This window comes from Prionailurus viverrinus, chromosome B1 (genome assembly GCF_022837055.1).
Source record: "Prionailurus viverrinus isolate Anna chromosome B1, UM_Priviv_1.0, whole genome shotgun sequence".
NCBI classification, from domain to species: Eukaryota; Metazoa; Chordata; class Mammalia; order Carnivora; family Felidae; genus Prionailurus; species Prionailurus viverrinus.
Genome location: NC_062564.1, coordinates 46,595,470 through 46,619,075, shown reverse-complemented (window position 1 = coordinate 46,619,075; position 23,606 = coordinate 46,595,470). Strand labels below are relative to the sequence as shown.

Sequence of the window (23,606 nt, the reverse complement as noted above, 5' to 3'; positions counted from 1 at the left end):
TTTTTTTTTTTTTAACAACCCTCATTGTAGAAAAGGTCATTTTAATATCTAACCAGAGTCCCAATGGCTGTCATAAAAGGCCACATCCTCCTTTTCAGTCCTTGTTAGAGATGGCAAAGAGTTGGTTACTAGCGTCATCGTAAAGGAAGAGTCATTGAATTCCTACCATAGACCTGCTCTCCTCTTGTGACAACCCTCTCCGCATTAAAGATCACCTCCAGTCACTTTACAGCTCTGCCTTCTCTGGGCCAAGGGAACCCATAAGCATTTCCTCTCCAGGGTCCTAATTTCCACAGAGCTCTATTAATCTGTGCAGACTATCTCTGCAGATATCCTACACTCCTTTCCAGCAATGAACGTATTCCTCAGTAGTTCGTTAGTAATTTGGAATACAAGAAATTTCTCCGTCAGCTCTAGCTGGAGATTTTATGCAACAGTTTTTTGTTTGTTTGTTTGTTTGTTTGTTTTGTACCTCACATTGCGTTCTTCCATGCTTACCTAGAGCTTTTGTGACTCTCGGTTCAAGGAAAATAGGGATGAAAACACAGGAAAGACATCAATAACACATTGATCTGTAAAGCTTCGTCTGTGAAACAAAGACCTGTGCCCACAGAAAGCAGAATAGCATTATCAGTCATGGGGTTATCAGTGCTTTTGTTCAAATTAACTTGGAGCAAACAAACCAGCAACACATGTGTGTATGGGAGCCAGCGGACAGGTATAGACATATATGTGTGTTAACATAAAGAGAGTCCTTGCAGCAAGAACTCTGTAATCAACCTCAGACTGTGATTTCTTTAATACTTGTCTTCCCACAGTTGGAGACCAAGCAAGCGATCATAAATAGTTGCAATGGTGTGTGGATTTCTGTGGGAAATTATGGGGATATTACTGCTTTTGAAGTGTTTAAAGCAGTGAGGGAGAATGCATTGGCACTCAGATAATTAAACAATAAAAAGAATGATCCAAAATGAATTCTAGGAACCCTAAGTGATCTGGGAGTTTCGAAGATCGTGGTTGGGAGGGTTGGCTGGATTGGCAAGGACAGCGGTTTGGTTTTGTTTTATTTACTTTTTTTTTTTTTAAAGTTTGTTTATTTGAGAGAGAGAGAGCACAAGTGGAGGAGGAACAGAGAAAGAGGGAGAGAGAATCCCAAACAGGCTCTGCACTGTCATCCAGAGCCTGATGTGGGGCTCGAACTGATGAACCGTGAGTTTATGACCTGAGCTGAAATCAAGAGTCGGATGCTTAACTGACTAAGCCACCCGGGCGCCCCTGGACAGGGTTACCTTCTTAAAGGTGGGGGACCTTGAGCTGGCACGCGACCAAGGGTTTATTTTACAATGACCTGTCATACAGGGCTATTCACTAACAGGCATCCATCTGGCAGGTAAATTACAGTTGAATTCGGGGTGTGAGGCAGTGCTGCAGAATGGAGCATGAGCATTGAAATGGACACGGAGAAAGCCATCAGGGCCTGGGTAGTGCCTGCACCATGCGGTCATGTCCTTAGAACAACTCCCCTGGGAAGGACCAGTGGTGGCTTCTAACGTTTGGACAAGTGATGACTGTGTGCACACGTGTATGCAGTGACTCTGCAGCAGCTCCCCCTAGGTGCCTGCGTGCTCATGGACAGGCTTACACCCAGTGTCCTCCCTTCTCCCATGAACTTGTGGTGGCAAATATGGAACGAAATCTCAGATTCTTCTGGACCCAGTCCTGAACACACAAGAAAAGTGAATTATGTTTATAAGCACTCAGGTATCCTTACAGGGAAAACCACTCTACTGTCCTGGAGGATGGATTAGAAAAGAGTGAGGCAGAGTGAGAAAAAAAAGGAAGGAGGTGAAGTAAAAACAGTAGATAGAAGAGCAAAAAAAGAAAAAAAAAAAAAGAAAAGAAAGAAAGAAAGAAGCACTGTGGCCCAACTTTGGAAGGGCTTGAGCTGTTGGTAAGGATGTCTCTTGAGATGTATACATGTGGCTTCGAGTATTTGTGTCTCCCTGTCAGGATCTCACCACTTGTCTTTTACCACCGTTAGAACCGTTAGACAAGAAACAACTAAGAATATGTTAATTCCTCCGTGCACCCTCATTTCCATTGCATGGTTGGCCCTCCACAAATGTTTGTGGAATAAATGAAATTATTAGATTCTGAAGGTTTTAATTCCCAGGACAGATTGTTCTTGTAAAGTAAACACCATTTTGCTTATCTTCCTGTAGGGAGTCGATTGACTTTTGTCTTTTAGATTAGACTGTCCCACCAAATGCCAGGGTGAGCCTTATAAGAACGCCGTGCTCTCCATACAGGTCTCCCCCCCCCCAGCTCCACAGTCCCCATACTCATTTTTTTTTAATTCTATAATTCAGTATTTCATTCTCTTAAGTCAAATAGATTCTGCAAATATTCCTGGGAAACACTGAACCATATCAAACACTTAAATCTCAGTCTGAAGGCCTATGTAGGGTCCTTTCCTAAAGACAGGGTTTGTGTCTGAGAGAAGGGAGATTCTGCGTGTGTGGGTAGCAGGAGGGTGGAAACCTAGAAAACAAGACAGAAATACAGAGGAACTCACCCAACTGGTTCCCGCTACTGTTTGGGCTCAGGATGTTCCTGTCTGGGGATGTCCATTTCCAGAAGTATTTTGCCCTGATCATCCCCCTGGCCTCGGCTCCTGCCTATTTTTAGTACCTGGGAAGCAAAAGGGGTCTTTGGCTCTACTTTGCCAACTCAGCAGCTGCACTCAGTATGCCGCCAGGCTGTTTCTCTGTGTGTGCTCGGTTGCTGGGCAGGTGTCTTCTCCCCAGATACACCTTTTTTTTTTTTTTTAATTTTTTTTTTTCAACGTTTGTTTATTTTTGGGACAGAGAGAGACAGAGCATGAACGGGCGAGGGGCAGAGAGAGAGGGAGACACAGAATCGGAAACAGGCTCCAGGCTCTGAGCCATCAGCCCAGAGCCTGACGCGGGGCTCGAACTCACGGACCGCGAGATCGTGACCTGGCTGAAGTGGGACACTTAACCGACTGCGCCACCCAGGCACCCCCAGATACACCTTTTAAAATGATAGTGTCATCAGTCAGTAGTGCCTGAGGAACTGGTGGGAAGCAGGGGGGTGGGGAGGGGGAAGGCTAATTGGTTTCAATCCAAAGTTCTCTCCCTACTCCCAGTACCCTGGCTTGCTGCCTCTGCGGTGTTGTGTCCTCTCTGCTCTGAGCACAGCAACTCCCTTCACGGAACTGAATTGGGTAGAGGGAGGGAGGGAACATCAGTGAGAGCCCAGATGCCCCTCCCTTTCCCTGTGGGACACAGGCAGACACTGGAACTTTGGGGCCCGTGCTAGTCACCACGCACTTGGTTCTGGGTGGCCAGAGCCGACCACACAGATGCCTCCATCCCTGTCCCTCTCCCGTGGGGACCATCATGACATTGGAACTAAAACCTAAGTCACGGCCTATTTCTCAACACCTCCTAGGCCGCTGTGGTTATTGAAAATGTCTTACAATCCTCTCACCTTTCAAATACCGTTCTTTTGGATGGTTTCGCTCCCTTGCGAATTATTTGTGTGTGTTTACTGCCCTATTGCTGAACCGGTTCTGCTTGGTTTCCTTGTTCACTCTTTAATTTGGTGGCGCCTTATTTTACAGTCCACTAACTTTGTTGGTTAGTAGCACTCGTGTGATGACATAAGTACTGTATTAGGTTGCAGTGAATGCATAGTAAGCACCATGCAATTACCAGGTGAATATATGATAGCTCTGTTTTAGCCTCTAAACCTAATACAGGGTGACAGAGCAAGTACCTCTGGACCTATTATGTGTACTCACCCCATAATCTGTAAGGGGATGGATAACATAGCTGGCACTTGCCACCTTCTCTTTCCACATACTTTGCAAGATTATGCCTCTTGTAGGGTCGCGTGGCCTTGGATCAATCTCATGCTGAACTGCAGTAGCCATGATGAAGGTCTTCAGGAACGAACCACACGCAAAGTACAACTAGCAGACGAGTTGGGAAACAGCTACAACCTATCTTGGGGGTTGGGAAGACACCCACATTCTCAATTCAAACTAACGCTTTTATTTTTGCTTTGCCTATGCATTCAATAGGATGGAGTAGGAGAGGTATGGGAGAAACAGCATGTGCCCTTTTAGAGACCAGTCCTCTTTCGCAAAAATGTATTAAGTCTAGCATTTAATGGTGCTGGAAAACGTTGACCATGGACATCGGAGCACCTAGGACCAAAATCTCCATATCTCACAACAGAAATTCTCTCATGATGATTGTAAATACGCTAACCTGATGTTGTCGATGTTCTCTTAAACTGAATGATTTGTGCCAAAGCTAAAATGCCTATTTGTGAGCTCTGGTCTTCTCTCTCTTGACTCCTAGACTGTGTCTGACCTTCTCACCCTAGCCCACTCTCTGTGAATGCATGTGCCCCACGTCATATATAAGCAGAACAGTTCACCCATATTTTGTCATTGTATGTGGATCTCATGTCCTCCCTCAAATAAAAATAAAATGCAAAAAAAAATGCTTTGCAGGTAAATATGACTTCCTAAACCAAGTAAATTAAGGAGTTGTCTGTTTTTACTTGAAAAATATTACATTCTTTGCAAAATTGATTGTCTTTAAGATTTTATTATGTGGTAAGCTGCCCTAATGCAGTCAAGATATTTGACTAGCGTCCCTCTGATTTATACAGGGTATTTTAGAAACATGATTATGTGTGAAAGAGAGTATAACTTATGGCTAGCTGCATATGTCATTTTCTCTGAAAAGTAGCTCCAAAAATCCAATAGCATTTCATTTTGTATCCCAGGGTGGTTCTTCGGCTCTGTGCCCATGCTGGCCATTTAGGATTTCTCTTGTGTCTTTCAGGCATTGAGAATGCCAGCGACATTGCTTTGTACTCGGGCTTGGGCGCTGCCGTGGTGGCCGTTGCAGTCCTGGTCATTGGTGTCACCCTTTATAGACGGAGCCAGAGTGACTATGGCGTGGACGTCATCGACTCTTCTGCATTGACAGGTGGCTTCCAGACCTTCAACTTCAAAACAGTCCGTCAAGGTCAGCGGCGTAGGGCCCCCCAACACCTCGTCCTCAGGACCATAGAGACTACGCTCACACAGGACCCCCAGTGTTCTTCGGCCCTGTGTGAAGGTAGCTCTTGGCACTGGGAGCCGCTAACCTAGTTGTCTTCACACATTAGGAAGCCAGGCTCGGTGGCGTAGTCTGCCCAAGTCCTTGGCTACTATGAGAATGAATGGATCTCAGTTTCCCATTCATTCACAACATTTTTAATGAGGCACTTCCATCTTTGATATGTAGTAAACTTAGCACGTTATTTTATCTCAGATTAGCCAACGTTCTGTTTTAACAAGCCTGCTCTGAGGATATTTAGTTAACTAAAATGCTGATTATTCAAGTCTGAAAACCAACCACTTTACTATAACCTCCCATGCATAGGTATTATATACTATGTACTAGGTGGAGTTATTTGGGTTACTTCTATCTTATATAAGTTAAAAGGACTTTAGATAATATACGATAGGTCAGTTAGCCAGCGGGGGAGGAGAGGGATGAAGTTCCCAGCCTTAACGACTCTCACCCGCTGCCCACTGGAGGCAATCTTTTGTTGGAGGGAGAAGGAAATCTGTCATGTCAAACTATGGCAGTACTCCTTTTCCAAACAGAGCCGTTTAATTCTCTTATGTGAACCAAATCTGTTTCTGATTGCAAGATGGAGATGAGCCATACGTGGTTTCTGGTTTCGGGCTTAGAGAAAAAATGAAGCTGTCTCCCTTCAGAAAGGGTGAAGTGTTCCACCTTGACCCTTACTGTCGATATTGTCACCTTTATTTCTATTTATTGCGCGTAACTAGCGCCAGTAGCCCCAGACAAGAAGTCTCGCTGCATGGCCGTGATTGAGTAGCAGTCGGGTTCTGAAGTGGAACCCAAGCATGCGAGAAACGGGGAAATGTCTGGCAGAGACAAAATGCTTTCCTGCTTGCCACTCACTTCTGGGCACCAAAGTTTCAGGACTGAGTCTGCTTGGCCTCAGAAAGGGACACATCCCCTTGACTTGTTTCATGAGAAATAAATCTAATGAAGAACGGATTTGTTTTTTTCTTTTTAACCTTTATATTTTGGGGGACAGAGAGAGTGCATGGTCAGGGGAGGGGGAGAGAGAGAGGGAGACACAGAATCCAAAGCAGGCTCTGAGCTGTGGGGCTCGAACTCACGAACCGCGAGGTTATGACCTAAGCCGAAGTCGGACGCTTAACCCGCTGAGTCACCCAGGTGCCCCAAGAACTTATTTTTATACTACATGAGAAACTAGAAATCTTTCCATCAAATAAGATACCAGTGTCTTAGACAATAACATTGTAAAACAGAAGAACAACAGTAGTATGTGAGACAGAGGCTTTGAAGTCAGAGAGAGTGAATCCAAAATTGCTATATGACCTAGTTAATTATTCTGTCTCAGTGTTTACAGCTTTAAAATGGCGATACTAATATCCACCTCAAAGGGTTCTTGTGAGGATTAAACTACTTGGAATGACAAGGATTAAAAGCCCTTGGTTTATGGAAGGTGCTCAACAAATGTAGCGAGTATCAGTCCAGAAGCTAGTGGTTTCCTCTTACTTTGGCACAGGATGCCAGTGTGTTCCATAGAGCAGCAGGTGAGGGGGTGGTTCCCTCGCCGAAGCATTTGGAGAATGCTGACTTGGGTAAGCTCAAACAAATCTCCATCTTGCGGGTCTCCTTAGAGCTTGCATGTATTGTGACTCTCGAAAAGAATATATAGCCTTTCCAAACTTCCTTTACCATTTTGTTTTTATTTTTAACCAAGACTATCCCAAAGCTAGTGATAAAAGCAAAAATCCTTTATTCAAATTCTACTCTATCCTACGTTCATTGTGATGATGCACCTCACCTTGATGCTCCGATGATTTGCACCCCGCATTGTTGTAGAGACTTCCCTTTCTGGGCACATAGAGCTGGAACCCCAGGAAGGCGAACAGACTTTTAAACAGAAGGCCATGGAGTTGACCAGGAAGTTTCAAAAGGATTTCCAAAATGAACTGTGGGGTGATCAGGTCGTTGTCCCTGATATGCCGACTCTCTTCAACCATGGACTTTTACCATATGTACATACTTTTATAATCAGGCATTTTCTCCTTAAGTTAGACTTCAGTGTAACTCTAGGCAATATTTTTGCTGCTTGGCTTCCCATAAACTTGGAGGGTCTTTTCCATAAGCCAGGAGGGTCTTTTAAGAGTGGCCAAAAGCTAAACTTCAGAAGGTGAAGGTTTGAGATAAAATAGCCATGAGCCTCAGGGATGCGATTTTTCAGGTCTCAGCGGAAAGGCCTGAGACCTGAATGCTTTTCAGTTGTGACACGGTTCTTACATCCCCTGCCTTGCCTGGGAAAACCAAAACAAGAACAAAGCTGATGCCTGTAGAATTCAGTGCAGTTCCATTAAAAAGCTCAGCTCCTTGATTGTGCCTGTGTCTTGACACGAGAACCTCCAGCATGGGAAAAAAAAAAAAAAAAGCCTCATCAAGGAGCCTTTAGATCTACAAAGTCCTCTCTGACTTTGGATTCTTCGAGCATCACAACAAGAGGTTGGGAAAGTCAGGGTTATAGATTTCCTACTGGCATTGCTACAAATAATGAAGATGGAAAAACAATACAATATGGCCTGGAATTGCAACATTTTCAAAAATATTATTTAAACATTTTGTCAGGCCCCCAAAGGAAAATTGTTTAATATGGTTTGGGTTTCAATTTGAGAAGTCACATTGACGGACTGATAGGGGTGGGAGGTTTGGGACTGAGGGTTATTTCGTTATTCACTAATAAATGGGATTATTTCATCACAAGAAAATATCACAGCATTTCTTTTTAATATTAGGCTGAGAAAAAGATCGGTGAGCCCCAGCCGATGAAAGTCCAATTTCTCATGGTTTGGTAAAGATTTTTTTTTCATTTGTTTCGAGACAGAAAGGAAGCCCTTCTAAGCTGCTCCCCACGTAGAATCGGAGCCTCGCTGTCCCCATGTGGTGCCTTTCCCTCTCAGAGTGACATATACTCAGACATGGAGTGATATGATCCGCATGGTCCCCTGACCCTTTTCTGAGGACGCATCATTTCCTCTCCCAGCTCCACAAACTGCCCAGAATTCCACGTGAGACGGGCTGTCACCAACGCCTCTCTGGTTATAAACAGCACTACCTAGTCACCGTGCTGTGTCACCTTTTACCATTTAAAATGAACAGATGTTATTTTTGCTCCAAACTGGATTGCAAAACATTTCTTCCTTTTTTTTTCTTGAAGCTTCTCTCTGCCAGTTAAAATAATCACATAAACAATAATACCGTAGTCAGTTGCCTGACACAGTGCCAGAAATACTTGTTTTGAAAAGATGGCATGCCAGGAACTCTGGAGAATGAGTGATTGTGGTCAGTGGCATTCAGAGAACCCGCTGTGAGAGCCAGAGCTCCCCATTCCAAGGCTCTGGTCACTGTTGACTGGCCTGTGAGAGCTGCCGTAGACACTCAGCATGGGCCTGAAGGGCGGCTGGCAAGCTCACAGGCGGTTGTGCAGTCAGTAGAGGCAGAGGCGAGGGGGTAACCATGACGCCTTTTCGTTTCCGAGTGACAGATCGATTTTCTTTGACCAGGTAACCCCCTGCTTCTGAATTCCTCCATGCAACCAGACCTCACAGTCAGCCGAACATACAGCGGGCCCATCTGCCTACAGGACCCGCTGGACAAAGAACTCATGACAGAGTCTTCGCTCTTTAACCCTTTGTCCGACATCAAAGTCAAAGTTCAGAGCTCATTCATGGTTTCCCTGGGAGTGTCTGAAAGAGCTGAGTACCATGGCAAGAATCATTCCGGGACTTTTCCCCATGGAAACAACCGTAGCTTTAGTACGATGCACCCCAGAAATAAAACACCCTACATCCAGAATCTATCATCACTTCCCACAAGGACAGAACTGAGGACCACTGGTGTCTTTGGCCACTTGGGAGGACGCTTAGTCATGCCAAATACAGGTGGGTGGTAAGTGTGCGTTTGTGTCTTCCTGATCTGTTTCAACATTTTAAATTTGCACAATTATGTCCCATAAGTTCGATTTTTTAAGATGTTTACCATCCTTGTGTCGCAGCTACAAACACTGTGATTCCAGAAGTCTACTCGATTTACACAGCAACTGACCCAATACATAGTATCAGTGTCCATAGACCTTGCTGTGATGTTACTTTATGACAAGCAATGATAAAGTTTCATTATGGAGTTGCCCTTTTGAACGCAAACTTCGGTGCCAGGGCTATACCATGCGTACAATTAGTTCTCAAGAATTTTCTTCTTCCTTTTGGTTAGAGGGGAGAGTTTCTTAATGTTTTGACAAGGCTACTTAAGGTGTATAGGCCAGTGCACTTTAACATGACATCCTATCAATGGATTAGTTTCCATCTGAGACCTAACTGGCTGGCAGAAGAGGGTAATGTCTCCTCTGATTTCTAAGCAACAAGAGTTAGGTAGTGCAATGAATCATCACCGTTGGCCACTGACAGGAAAGAGGATTCTGCATCTGTGTTCTAGAACCACCAGACCGCACTGAATCAGGACCATCGGGGGCCTCGACAGACTTCTCCCTGAGGTCCAGCTGACTGCCCTCTTCAAATCAATCATTTTGTCCTCTAAAATGAAATCTGTACAAGGACTAGCCCGAAGCCACCATTCCAGCTAACTGGCCTGATGGTAGCTTAGTGACTTGACACCATGTTTTACGTTGATAAGTGTTGTCTTGTTCTCCTCCGTCAGTTGCTTCCTTGAAAATAGCCCTCAAATGCAGCCCTACTCGTGATTTTCTTTTCTAGACTTGGAATTCTCGAAATCTTCTTTGGTCAGTGGTTTAAAACATAGTAAGAATCTCCATTTAAATATGGAGAATGATTACGTCATTGTGTGATGTAATCCTCCCTGGTCATAATTGGCAGTCAGGAGCCTCAATGCAGAAGGAGTCGGTCAGCCCTACTTACCAAGCATTCTTCTTGGAGGAATCTATAAACTGGAAGCATGGGTTCTAAAGAAAGAAAATGATGCAAACCCCTCCCTAAGGATAGGAAATAGTCATCAGAATCATAGAAAATTGCATTTTGTCTTATCTTCACTTCCTAACCTAGTAGGTGGCACTTGGGAGGCCCCAGGTTCAATCAGTTGGCCCACACCCCTCCTCTCTCTTCCCATCATTGTGTTTGTTTACACATATGTGGAGGGTGGGCCAAGATCAACCCATTCATTGGCTTTAACGTTCATCAAAGAAAGTGAGATAAAATCATAAAACAGATTTTTCTTTTTCTTCCCCTTTGACTTGAGAAGCACTTGTGTTGAAAACTGAAAGTTCTTTTCTTTAAAAAAAAAAAAAGAAAATGTTGACTTGTTTTGAGAGTGAGAGAGAGAAAGAGCAGGAAAGGGGCAGAGAGGGAGAGGGAGAATCCCAGTTAGGCTCCACGCTGTCAGCACAGAGCCCGATGTGGGACTCAAACCCATGAACTGCAAGATCATGACCCGAACCAAAACCAAGAGTCCGATGCTTGACCAACTGAACCCCGCAGATACCCTGAAAACTAAAAGTTCTGATAGCACTGTCTGACTCCCAAACATTTCCTCTGTGAAGAGGCATTTTCAGCGTTTCACAAGGAAGCCCTGGACAAGATTGAAGCTGTTCACTGGGAATGAGTTTGAGGAAGAATTAAGTGTGGGGAATTGAAACATATGCTCTGTTATTTGCAGAACATAAATGCAAAATATGCCCTAGGGGACTAAAGTGTAAAGAAGCAAGACATAGCAATTAAATTATTCTAATGCCATCCATCCCGAATTATCGTATGGTGCCTGGCAATGATTTTTCAAAAAGGTTGGGATGGTCCCCTTGCTGTAGAAATCATTTATTATGCAAAATATGAAACGAGAAACTCAGACAGGTGGTTCTGTTGTCATATCAAATAAAACGCTGTTGGGGTAGCAGGCGGAATTTGGGGGAGAGTATATTTTTGTAATCAGAGATAACTGGTGAGTGACATACTGAAAATGGGCACTCCTTGGGGCAGTTGGGTGGCCCCGTCAGGCTTCCAACTCTTGACCTCAGCTCATGTCATAATCTCACGAGTTGTGAGTTCAAGCCCTTCCTTGGGCTCTGCACTGACAGCACAGAGCCTGCTTAGGATTTTCTCTCTCCCTTTCTCTCTGCTCCTCCCCTGTTCATGCTCTTTCTTTCTCTGTAAAAAAGAAATAAACTTAAAAAAAGAAAGAAAGAAAATGGATGCAGACATAAAGATTCCCCACCATGCCTCTCCTTCTTAAGATAAAACTTACCACCAACCACAACCCTGCCTCTGTATATGACTGTCTTCTATCTCCATTGACAGTTTGCATGTTTAAGTAGGAGAAGCATGTTTGAAAGATGATCATACAATTTCTGATTGAAGGATAGATGACATAGTTTAAAGTGCTAAGGATCCTGTAGAGTCAGGTCATATTTAGGAGTATCATGAATAATGTTTCAGTCTGAACACTTGAATGAGATACGATCTGTTCATCCCTTTCTGAAAAGTCCACATACATATTTATTCTGATTTGATCTGGGAGTTGACCATCAGGCACTGATGAGCTCAAGAAAAGATTATGTCTCAGAATCTGGCTTAAAAAAAACTTTTTTTTTTTTGAGAGAGAGAGAGCATGAGCAGAAGAGGGACAGTGAGGGAGGGGCACAGAGAGAGGGAGAGAATCCCAAGCAGGTTCCGTGTCATCAGTAAAGAGCCCCACACAGGGCTCAATCTCATGAACCGAGAATGAGCTGAGCCCATATCAAGAGCTGGATGCCCAACCGACTGAGCCACCCAAGTGCCTCCTGGCTTTTTTAAAAAAACAGTTCTGGATCCTAATCCTTCATATATTCGGGATTTGTGTTTCAAATGCCTACTCTGTGCCAGGCAGTATGCAACGTTATTGATGTAATAAGCCATCATTGCTTTTTTATTTTAAACACTATAGGATTTACTTCAGAGTTTAGAAAAGGTGAATTAATCAACGTGTCAGAAAAAACAAAGTGATTATTTGGGGTGGCAGTCGAAGAATTGACTATACAGGGGGCACAAGGCAACCCTGGCCAGAGGCAGCGTTCTGTATCTTGATTATGGTGGTGATTACATGACAGTATTCATGTCAGAAACTCATCAGTTTGTACTCTCACAATGGGTACAATTTATTGCATGGCAACTGTACTTCACTAAAGGAGAAAACAGGACAAGAAAAATGAGAACACAATGAAGTTCATCTTTGTGGTCAATTGCCGAAGGTGGCATCATTGCTTGAGGATAGCCACCCTTGCCTCTGTATCTAAAGAATAAGGGCTGAATGTCTCTGTTGCCATAAGGGCCTAGATAAGCCAAAAGGGAGGCACCTGAGAACAAGCGCTGTGTCAGACTGAGGGAGAATACAGAATGTCTAGGGTGTATATTCAGACTGACAGCCACACACACTGAGTAGCCTGTGCATTACAACTTCTGCTCAGCAGAAGAGAAAGATGTCCTGGAGTCCACTTCATTTAGCAACTGCATTTGAAAAAAGGATGGGAAATAAAAGAGGAACCTGATCAGAGGCTTCTAAGTATGGCAATTACAGTTCCATGGACATCAAAGCCCAGCATATAAATGGATACTCTTGCTGAAAAGCTGTAAGCAAGATTTAAACGTGCCTCATTCTTAGTGCTGGCAAAAGATACTGATGATAACTAGCATGTTACTGAATAATGCTCATAAATGTTCATCACAAATAACTTGTTTTGCAGCGAATCCTTGCATTCCTTGATTCTGCCGCAGTGAACAGGCACACAGAAGGCTATCAGGAAAGACTGCCATCTCTGGATGTAAATTACCATCGGCAACCTGAAAGCTTTCTGTGCAATTACATTAGCTCTAATGAAGGGCGGGAAAGTGAGAACTGCATTATTCAAAGAATAGGAGGATGCCCTGAGATTTTATTTTGTGATCTTACTGTGCCCCTATTTCATTTCTTTTTATAAACAAGAAGCTACGTTAAAGAGATTCTCTGCCCTCTTGGGACTCCCCTCTCTCGGCCAGTGTGAAATAGTGACTTCACAGGAGGCAAGTGGAGAGAAGGGGCCCTTTCAAGCGCAGTGTGATGTGCCTTCCTGGGCCTGGGTGATGGGATTTTACTGAAGTTAGGCTACTGAGTCTTTTCCGATTTGACACCAATGTGAATATGGTTACGTCGCCTTTTACCTGTCATCTATTTTAGCTTCTGTTTGCAAACATAGGATCAAATACTGGCTATACAACAACCTACGGGGTCCCTAAGTTTATCCATGCTTTTTTTTCCTTTTTCCTGCAGTTTTCTTGACAAAAGGCAGTACTCTGTTGATCGCCTCTTTAAACTTACCTTAAGGTGCATAATTCTAAGACAGTTTCATACCAGGCCTTCGCAAAGCATTAGATGGCTCGCCCATCATCTCAGACACCTTTTTAGGAAGTGACTGGATAGAGACAAGACACAGCAATACCTTTGTAAATTTAGCAACGGATTAACTGATACACTGATCAACTCTTACATTCTCAGATACTTTTGCTTGTGCCTGGTCTCTGGACACCCAGTCTTTTAAGAGAATTTTTAAAAACGCTTGGAAGGCCCTAACAAAAAAACTAACTTGACTACACAGACGAATAACATGGTCCTCTTTTATGTCACTGTTGGGAAACCACAATTTCTCCATTTAAACTTCCCAAGGACGATCAGGATTTCATAAATTGCTGTGATGTATGAGCACCTCACAGTGCTCAGCTGAGTGCTTCAGGATAATCGGAAACTCTACAGATAACCTCTTGGCTTTTTCTGTTTTAGGGGTGAGTTTGCTCATACCACATGGCGCCATCCCAGAAGAGAATTCTTGGGAGATTTATATGTCCATCAACCAAGGTGAACCCAGGTGAGAGACAGAAAAGGCTGGCATATTCATGACATCTTAAATGTGGGCCGGAGGGGTTGCTGAAAATCTGAAGTTTGTTAAAATAATCTGACAGGGAGAGCTATAGCTGAGATTTGCGTTACTTGACCATATGGAGGGAAAAACCAGTTGCACAACTATTGGCCAAAATGAAAACACCCATAGCCAGTTCCACAATTTTGGGTAGCTAATCTAGCTCACCGACATCTAGACCACAGACGCCAAATATAAAGCAGTGAATCGATGGGCAGGTCATTAGCAGGGCGTCTCCATAAACACTGACCACCTCGCATACTCCTCCTCTCAAAACAAAACAAAAAACATTCCAGGAGGTGCTCTTTGGTGGCAGACCTTGTGCACATCCTGAAAATGACAGACCTGTCACCTCTTCAGGTCAGCAGAAGCCCTGCTCCAGGCTGAGAGAGGATGTCTCAGCTAATTTTCCTCCATGTAAAAATACCGTCTGCGTTGCAATAGCTTTCAGATCTTATTTCAGCAGCATTAAATTCAGTTACATGAACAAATACAAATCTTGTCGCAGTCTTTTAATGAAAGTAGTGGGTTGTTTTCTTGGCGCAAGTATAATATTTGTGGAAATGTTGCTTGCCTCCACACAAGATAAACCTCACTCCTCTTGAGAAAGCAATTTCTCTCCTAAACTGGATATATATACCTCTGGCATTTTCAGTCTTAACATCTTGATTATTTTAGACTAGATTTTTGTTGTTGTTGTTGTGAGCAAAGAACACATGAAGGAAAAACACTGGAAGGAAAAACAGCCAGAGAAGCAGATGGTTTGAACAGATTCTGATAGCTGTCTCCATAAAAGGATTTGTTGGTGCCCAGTGGTTTTAACTTTCTGCTCGAGAGAGCTTGGGCGGAATGGAAGAAGAGGTTCTGCTAGCTGGCTATTGGCAAGGCTCTCAAGAGGGTTCACGAATAGGCCTTGCTATTTCCTCAGTCCTGTGGAACTAGATCCCTTACCTGCACACCTGAAGGCATGCTGTGGTCTAAACATCTCCACGTGCAAACAGGGGCAACCAAGGCGCAGAAAGGAGTGGGAGAGTTTATTTAGAATCTCAGTTAAGCAAACCTAGAAATGGGAGTTTCCTGGATAAGAATCACCTCTTTTGTATCCCTTTGGTTGGTTTATAGAAGAAATCATACTTGTTTAAAAGTTTAGGTCAGGGTCCCTTATACATATATCAAGGATGAGGCAGGATCTAGTCAGCCTGCCTGAAACACGGCGTTATGCAAACTTCACCTCCTGCTCCCTTCTCCTTACAGTCCATGCACTGAGTCTGCGTTCATATCTGTCCTCTCAAACCCAGTGTACTTCTACCTCATGACATGAGAAGCAACCTAGGGCTAGTGCACATTTTCAAAGGCACCCAATTTACAATTCACCTCAATCCCCATCTCTTACTAGAAGCTGCCGCTTAGGAGGTCAGAGCTAGAATGTGCCAACAGGCATTAAACAGACAAGGACTTATGTGGGAAATACCACTTGAGGCATCTTGCAATTGAAAAATAGGAAGGAGAAATACATTAAAAACATGCCAGACCCCACAGACCTCGAAAGACAGGTTTGGCCTGAGGTGGTCATTCCCTGGACCACACCACTAGCTTTGTGAAGGTAACCAGTTTGGTTTCTCCATCTGGAACTAAGGTGTGTGTTTATTACTGCTGTCCAGGAAGATAGAAGCAGGAACAGCTAGTTCATCCAAGACTTCCGATCTAGGAGGTGTGCCTTTTCCTAGTAAACTGAGGATAAAACGCAATTGTAAGCAGCACATGTTCCTTTTCATGTTGCTAAAACCTTCCCAGATGTTCCTGCCTCTTAAGAAAATGGCCAGTCTCCAGGCTACTGCTCATCTGTCCTCACTCCCTTTTGAGAAGCTCCAAACAACTTACAAAAAACAAAACAAAACAAAACAACTCCACTAAAAATAGCAAATTCCTTTCTACAACTTTTCTTAAACTTGGTGAATTTTTTCCATCCCTGCCAGGACGCTGCTTGGCTCTAAGTTCTTCAGCTTTTAATCCTGTGATTCATCAGAAGGCCACTTACATAGCTATCTAGTGTCATCTTTCCTTTGTAATGTCACTTAAAAACTCATTTTCATCTTACGCTGCCTTTCTGTCATTCTGAACCTGTGCTCAGAGTGGCTTGGTTTTCTCAAAGTCCACAGACCTGGAACAGCACTGCTCTGTCTCCTTAACCTCTGACTTTCCATCACTTGCACACACAGAATTGCAGTCAAATCTTCTAAACTTTGTGCCATATTTAAAGTCTATTCCATTTTCCTATTGAGGAGATATATCTGTTGCTTTTTTCTGAGTTACATCCCTGGCATAACAGGTTGATGATTTAGCGGAACTGTCACTGATCCCATTGATCCAAATTCAGTACCAGATTCCCAGAGACGGGGCTGTGTGGAATGAATCACAGGCTTAAAATAACTCCCTGTATTCAAATAGGCTCCGATGGTTATCTTTTGAAATTTGGGTAGGTTTTAAGTAAGGTGGTTCACTGTATGAACTGAATGTACCCAGTCTCTCTTGGGAGGTCCTACTTCTATTGCTGGGAAGCCTCCAAGATCACTTTGTACTTTCTGCTAAATCGAATGATGTCACTCTTCCTCAATGTCCCTGCTCTGTCTATACTTTCATACTTGAACAATCTACTGAATCGTTTCCACTTCCAGCAGCAATCTGGACCTTTGGTTGCTCATAATGCTTAGGAAATTAACTCTGTTGACTTTTTGTACATATATACATATTAAATGGTGTGCTGGCCAAAGACTTTGCATTCCTGGAAAAGTAATAATTACCTCTGTTTCATTGCAACTTGCAAAGTGCTCTCCCATGCGTTGACTCATTTGGTTTTTAATGTTGAAAAGAAGAGGATTTTGTACCAATTTTAGAGATGAGGGGGAAAAAAAATCCAAAAAAATGAAGGGTCCAAGAAGCAGAGCAGATTTCCAAGGGCGTGTTACCTTACCGGCTGAGCTGGGATTTGACTTCCAGATATCAGACCACAATTCCAGTGCTCACAAACTAAAGGATGCCGTCTCTTCCTGATGTGTGAGACTTTACGGAAACCACTTTCTGACTTTGCACTCCGCTTCTTGGCCCCTGTAAAGAGGCATCCTCTGGAATTGGTCTGTATGAGTGTGGAAAATTAGGAGAGGCAGAAAGGCAGGATCAAGTTGAATTTTCCTGAGAAGTACATTGGGTAAATTGCTTTGTTGCATTATAGAATTGAGAGAACAAGACTGGAAACAGGTTCCATTAAATTGCTGAATCTGTTTCCTGAGCTCAGTGGCTAGGCGTGTGAGCTCAGGCATCAGAAGCCCTGGGTTCAGATCTAAGTTTCACTATTATCCACATGACCTTAGGTAAGTTCATAAGACTCTTTGTAACTCAGATGTGTCCTCGTCTGGAAAACAGTTGGTCTCTGCCTTATAGGGATGTTGTGGGATTGCATGATACACAGAGATACAAAAATCTAAAAGATGACAAAATACATATTCTTTTCCTAATTGCTACACGTAATATTTGACAAAGCATTCTACCTACAGTATGTGCTCTAATCGTCACCCCAGTCCTTTATGGCAAACAATTATAGAAGTATCCGAACTTCAATAGATTTGAAAATGAACACCAAGAAAAGTCAGTAAGCTTGACTTAGGGTGTAGATTGTCTGGCTTATCATGTGTTTTGATATGACATCACAATCCCTACCTTAAGGCACAATTAGGTATATTATCCATGAATCTAGTAAGGCATGTTTGGAGAGAGATGAGGCTTATGCCTAATAATGGGAATACACCATGAAACGGACAGGGAGGGGCCCAAATTTGGAAAGACAGTGATGACTTTGCAACTCAGTGTGGGATCTCATAGAAAACAATGGGAAAAAAAAAAAAAAAGAAAATGACCCCTAATCTAGTCTAAGGATTTACAAATGGGGTGTGAAGGGAGTGGATTCCAGGAGATGTTGCTTGACCTGATTCTAAAACATCAGTAGAAATTAGCCAGGCAAGGAAAGGTGTAAGGGCGGTACCTCAACGATTTCCAGGCCCAGGATACATTTTCCATTATCATTATAGTATAAGAGGGGTAGGGGAGAAGTCTGTAAGAGTGACTAAATCAGATATTTTTCCCTGCTTTGAAGTCATTATCTTAAGCAGCTTCCTTCCAGCTGTACCCCAGACCTGGCATAGATAGTACAAAGAGTTAGGTTTCACACACTGCCCTGTTCACAGATTAGAGGATGCTTAGTGACGTCACAGGAACAGGAATTAGACTAGCCTCGCAGAAAGGCAATGGCATGAAGTTGGGGCTGCCAGAACTATTTTCTGGTAGAACCCCTTGGGCTCCTCCTCCAGGATCAAGGGTATTTAAGCAGCTGGCTCAATGCTAGACTTAACCTCCTTTACTGTTGACCCCCTTCAGAGGGCAGGAAACCAGCACTGATCATTCTCAGAAAGCATGTCTCTTTTCCCAAACTTCAATTTGAAAGAAATTTGGGGTTGTCGTTGTTGTTACATTTCGACAGGAGCTTTCTGGGGGACATTTTTTTCATCCTCTCTGATCCTCTTTTTTATGAAGTCTAGGTATTCTAGGGGTACTTGGGAGGCTCGTTCGGTTGAGCGTCTGACTCTTGATTTTGGCGCAGGTCACGATCTCATGGTTCGAGGTATTGAGCCGCATGTAGGGCTCTGTGCTGACAGCATGGAGCCTGCTTGGAATTCTCTCCCTCTCTCTGCCCCTCTCCCACTCGTGAGCACCCTCACTCTGTCTCAAAATTAATAAACTAAAAAAATGAAGCTGTTTCGGCAAGGGAATCAAAATGTCATTTCAGAGACCCCCCCCCCCACATATATTGCAATAAGAAAATGATGTGGATGTGGCACAGCCTTCCCTCTGCCCCTCCCCCAGCGCCTGCACCCCTCCCCACCCCTTAGTCGGAGAGTAGAGAACTGGACCAGAAAATTATTATATGGAGCTTTCTTCCAAGAAGCAATAAAATGAAACCAAATGCAAACACTCATCTCTTTTTCCAATTACACTGTCATGTGAATATCCCTGACCAAATGCTTAAACTGGAATTGGAAATATAAGTAATCTTACCCAAGAATTTACAAAAGGACACATATTTTGGCATGTGAGCTCACCCCAGATAGAGTATTTCAACGATTTTTTTCTTCTGTTTTTTGTTTGTTTGAATGGTATGGTGCCGTGGGTGCTTTTTGGGGTGAAGATCAGAAAGTGGACATGGTGGTGTAATGACACTTTACCTGTTTTTAGGGTGCCTCGACGGTTCAGTGGTTTTAGTAGCAAAAGCGTGAGGTAAGACCAAATGCGAGACTAGGAGGACACAAAAAGTCACCCTGGGAAATGAAGAGAATTTCTTTCCCCTAGTAATGGCTCACAATTAAACACGGCGGTGGAGGCCACTCCCGAGGAACGACTTCCTGTAGCTTTGCCTCCCTGATAGCAAGGACAGCGTGCGCGTACGCGCGCGCGCGCACACACACACACACACACACGCCCTCGCACATGGTGCCTGACAGGAGATATAAGCACTCAGAAACACCTGTAGGCTGTTTGACCTCATTTCTAAAAGAGTAAAAAGAAAACCTGGATATGTATGGCCATACTTGCAATATTGAAAGTTTAAAGAAATGAGTCTGTAGTACATCAGTGTTTGTGTTAAAGCAGGCATTTGAGGCCATTCTAAAACCTCTCGCCCCAGTAAAAGGGGAAGCCCCATTCACCTTTCCTGGGGCTCCCCGGTGCTCTGATTTCTCACAAGGTAAGAAACCCCTGCCACCAGGCTCCTGCAATTAGTTCAGCGGTCCCCGGAACAAGAGCTTTGGCTCTACCCTGACTGACACCAGGTGACTGGTCAGGCCCCTGCCCCAGGGGAGAAAACCCGGCTCAAAGCTTCTGGGTGGATTTGCACCTCTATCCACCTTCTCCAGCTTGGAGGACTTCCTCACTGGGTTCTGTGTCAAGCCGTCCTCAGCTCAAGCAAAAAACACGGCACCTTCTCACCGCAAAAAAGTTGGGGACTTCTGGAAGTTTTCACAGTGATTATTAGAGCTTAGTGTAGTCGATGACTATTAAGCCCCCAGTGTCTCCGGTACAGCGGAGCAGGATAAAATACAATCGCTTCTCTAAGGAGTTTATTTCTCCTGGAGGTGGATGGTTGTGGAGGACATAGGTTGTATATATGTAGCAGAATGATGTTTGGGAGTACAGTGGACTTTTTCTGGATTTCTAAAATTGGCAAGAGTCAGAGCTGATTTATAAAAAGAGAGAAAGAAGTGCCCCCAACATTCTAATTTCAGAGCTTTTCCAGCTATAATGCCAAGAGCTAATTTTCCCACCTCCTTGTGGAACCTTCCAAGAAGCAGCATTTCATGAGCATGGATACCACCGCTCCACGACCCACTCACACACCATATCCTCTCTCTTCCTATTGATAGAAGAATGTGAATGTTACATTTTGTAGGACTACAGGTATCAAATAATAAGAAAATAGGAAGTCACATTTTGCAGGAGTACAGGTATCAGAAATGGCTGGGTCCGCTCCCACCAAAGTCAAAGAGAGTAGCCCCAAGAGAATTACTCCTAACATTTAGATCATCTGCAGGATCACTGGGCACACTAACGCTTGATTTCCTCATCGTTTATAAGTTTGCTGACTTGTTCCATGCTGCTAACGCCAAGGAGAGAGGGGCGTCATTCCCAGGTTGCCATATTCCCAAGGGATGGAGAGGATTAACCCTAGCCAGGGAGGGTACGTGGATTGAAAACAGGTTTGCCAGGGGCCACTTCAGTGTGAGGCAAAGAAGTCAGAGAGCAGGGTCAAGATGCTGCCAGATGGGGGGCAGTTGGCAGAAGTAACTGGAACCCACAAGGAACTGCAGATCCGTAACAGTAACTGTTTGCAATCCCATCACCCGCACCCTCTGTTGGGGAGGTCTTTTGGAGTATAGTCACCACCCCTACCTGTACCGAAGCCATTAAGGATCATCTTAAGTCATCCAAGAAAATACCACTACCTTGCCACACAGAGTTATGTAAGGAGACGGTGTGTGTTTTCCCCTCCCTCCTTTCTACCATAATGCCTTATGGATAAGCTCATGGAGGAGGGAACACAGGAGGGAGCAGAGAGCCTTCTCCCTAGTTCCAGACCAAGTTCTAGAGCCCTGTGTATGTGCGTGTGCGTGAGTGTGTGGACACGTGTGTCTGTGCGCATGGGTACTGGAGGGTGCGGGTGGAATTTTGATTCCGATATAAGATTAACTTTTTAAAATGGTTTTTGGGTTTCCTCAGTTTAGTAAATAAAACATTTAATAGTTACAGAATCAAAATGAGAGGTCTTCAAGGGACCCTGCTACCACGAGCGGTTCCACTAAGCATACTTATTAGCAATTATAGCTGACCCCTTGACATGGGTTTGAACTGTGCGGGTCCACTTACATGCTGATTCTTTTTCTATAAGTACAGTACTGTAAATGTATCTTCTCTTATGATTTTCTTAACATATTATTTTCTCCAGCTTACGTTATGGTAAGAGTACAGTATATAACACATGTAACGTACAAAATACAGATGAATCAGCTGTCTATGTTATTGGTAAGGCTTCCAGTCAATAGTTTGGCTATTAAGTTTTGGGGGAGTCAGACTTCTACAGAGATTTTCAACTGTGTGAGGGTCAGCACCCCCCAACCTCTGCATTGCCCAAGAGTCAACTTGTACTAGGAAAACTAGGGCCCCCTAATATCATAGTAGATGAAGCCCCCAAAGCAAATCCACATAATCAAGTCACTGATGATACTGCAGTGTGATACCTGGGGTAACAAAGATAAACAAATGGTAACCAGGAGTAAAGGGATAGACTCTGTTTAAAGGCTCAGGGAAGGTTTCCAAGAGGAAGTAACAATTGACCTAAAAACCGAGAGTAAAAGACATTCCAATCAAAGGGAATAGAATAGTGCCTTTGCACAGCATCGTTTATTGGAACTAAGCAAATCTCAACAAAATTTGAAAGGAAAAGTAATAAAGACTAGACCACGTAGAGGGTTACTTGCTGCTGAGGGGAAACTGACATTTACCTGGCACATAGGTGTTGAGGCGGCTTAAACTTCAGGAGACCTGCTCATATTTACATTTCCCGTATATTATCTTCAGCTTTATTTCCACCACCACTCCCCAAGTTCAAGTCTTCCTTCTATCAGTACCCTCCTTGCAAGCACAGTGAAAATATGCCTCGTTTTGCCTGCACAGTTATTAATAACGCCCTTCTTCATCCTCAAAAGTATCTGAGTTTGGACAATAAATCGTAGTCACTCTACTTTTGAGTGTCCTTGTCTTTGTTGTGCACAAGAGATTGTGGAGGGGGGTGGTGGTGTTAATGTGAAAGAGATAAAGGTGTTGAAGATAATTCTCAGAATTCTGCCTCGGGAACTGATGATTAACTAGTCGAGAGAGATTTGCCAGCTGAAGGTCACCTGAGAGTTTGCGATAATAGTTGCACCAGGAGCCACTTTGGATTTCTTTCCAGGGAGTAAACACAGCCCTTTGACGTACAGGAACGGGGGTAGAAAGGAAATTAAAGAATAAATCAATGAAAGGCAAAAATACTATTTATAACCAAGAAAAAAGACAATTGCTGAACAGAGAAGTCCCATGTGAAGCTTTGGGCCAGACCATGTGGCAGCAAAATGTGACAATAGTGGGCATAGACTATGCCTGCCTGCTGCGTGCAGAGCACAGTCTTCTGCTTGCCTCTGTTTTCTTTGCCCCCCTGGCTGGGTAAGAATCCGTCAATCCTGGAGTCCACTGAGGTGAACTGATAACATGCATAACTTGTCAGGAAACTTGTGCAGACTCACTCATTGGCATCACCTGAGAGATAAAGACTGTTTTGAAAGGCGATGATGGAGGAGAGTGAGAACACAGGGGGTCCCAAGGCCGAAGTTCCCACCCCGCCATGCCATCTACAGCCTGCATGGCTGTGAGCAAGTCATTTTCTTTCTCTGGGCCTCAATTTATCATCTAGAGGTCTTGCATATTATTAGCAGCATTCCAGGATTTTGGTGAGGACAATAAAGTGACATCATATATGAGAAGTCCCATGTGAAATATAAAGTGCCATACAGATGCTACATTTTGATATTTTCTTTCATATAGCCTTATTTTTTAATGTTTGTTTATTTATTTTGAGAGAGAGAAAAAGAGAGGGAGAGAGCGAATTCCCAGCAGGCTCCACAATGCCAGTGCAGAGTCTGACATGGGGCTCGATCCCCCCAAATGCAAGGTCATGACCTGAGCTGAAATCAAGAGTCAGACACCTAACTGAGCCACCCAGGCGCCCCTAACATTATTATTATTTTTTTTAATTACATAGATACCAAGTTCTCTAGAATCCGTGGCATTTGCTTTAGTCTGTCCCGTGATGCTGGGCTCTTCTCTTTTGACTGCTACCACATTTCTAGACTCAGAAGAAAGATTAATTCGGTGAGACAAACATATTAACTGCTCAC

The 23,606-nt window shown here is 43.7% G+C and overlaps 1 protein-coding gene across 13 annotated transcripts in view; it reads left to right on the top strand.

The window, feature by feature from the left end:
- Positions 1-23,606, top strand: part of UNC5D (unc-5 netrin receptor D) — a 554,486-nt gene that overhangs the window by 476,932 nt on the left and 53,948 nt on the right. For 11 of the 13 annotated variants that reach the window (XM_047857031.1, XM_047857030.1, XM_047857027.1 and 8 more), the window contains 3 exons: positions 4,884-5,069; positions 8,690-9,067; positions 13,938-14,022. In XM_047857031.1, the coding sequence (XP_047712987.1) occupies positions 4,884-5,069; positions 8,690-9,067; positions 13,938-14,022 (649 nt within the window). The remainder of the gene's footprint in view (positions 1-4,883; positions 5,070-8,689; positions 9,068-13,937; positions 14,023-23,606) is intronic. The other 2 variants (XM_047857032.1, XM_047857028.1) reach the window with 1 other exon arrangement.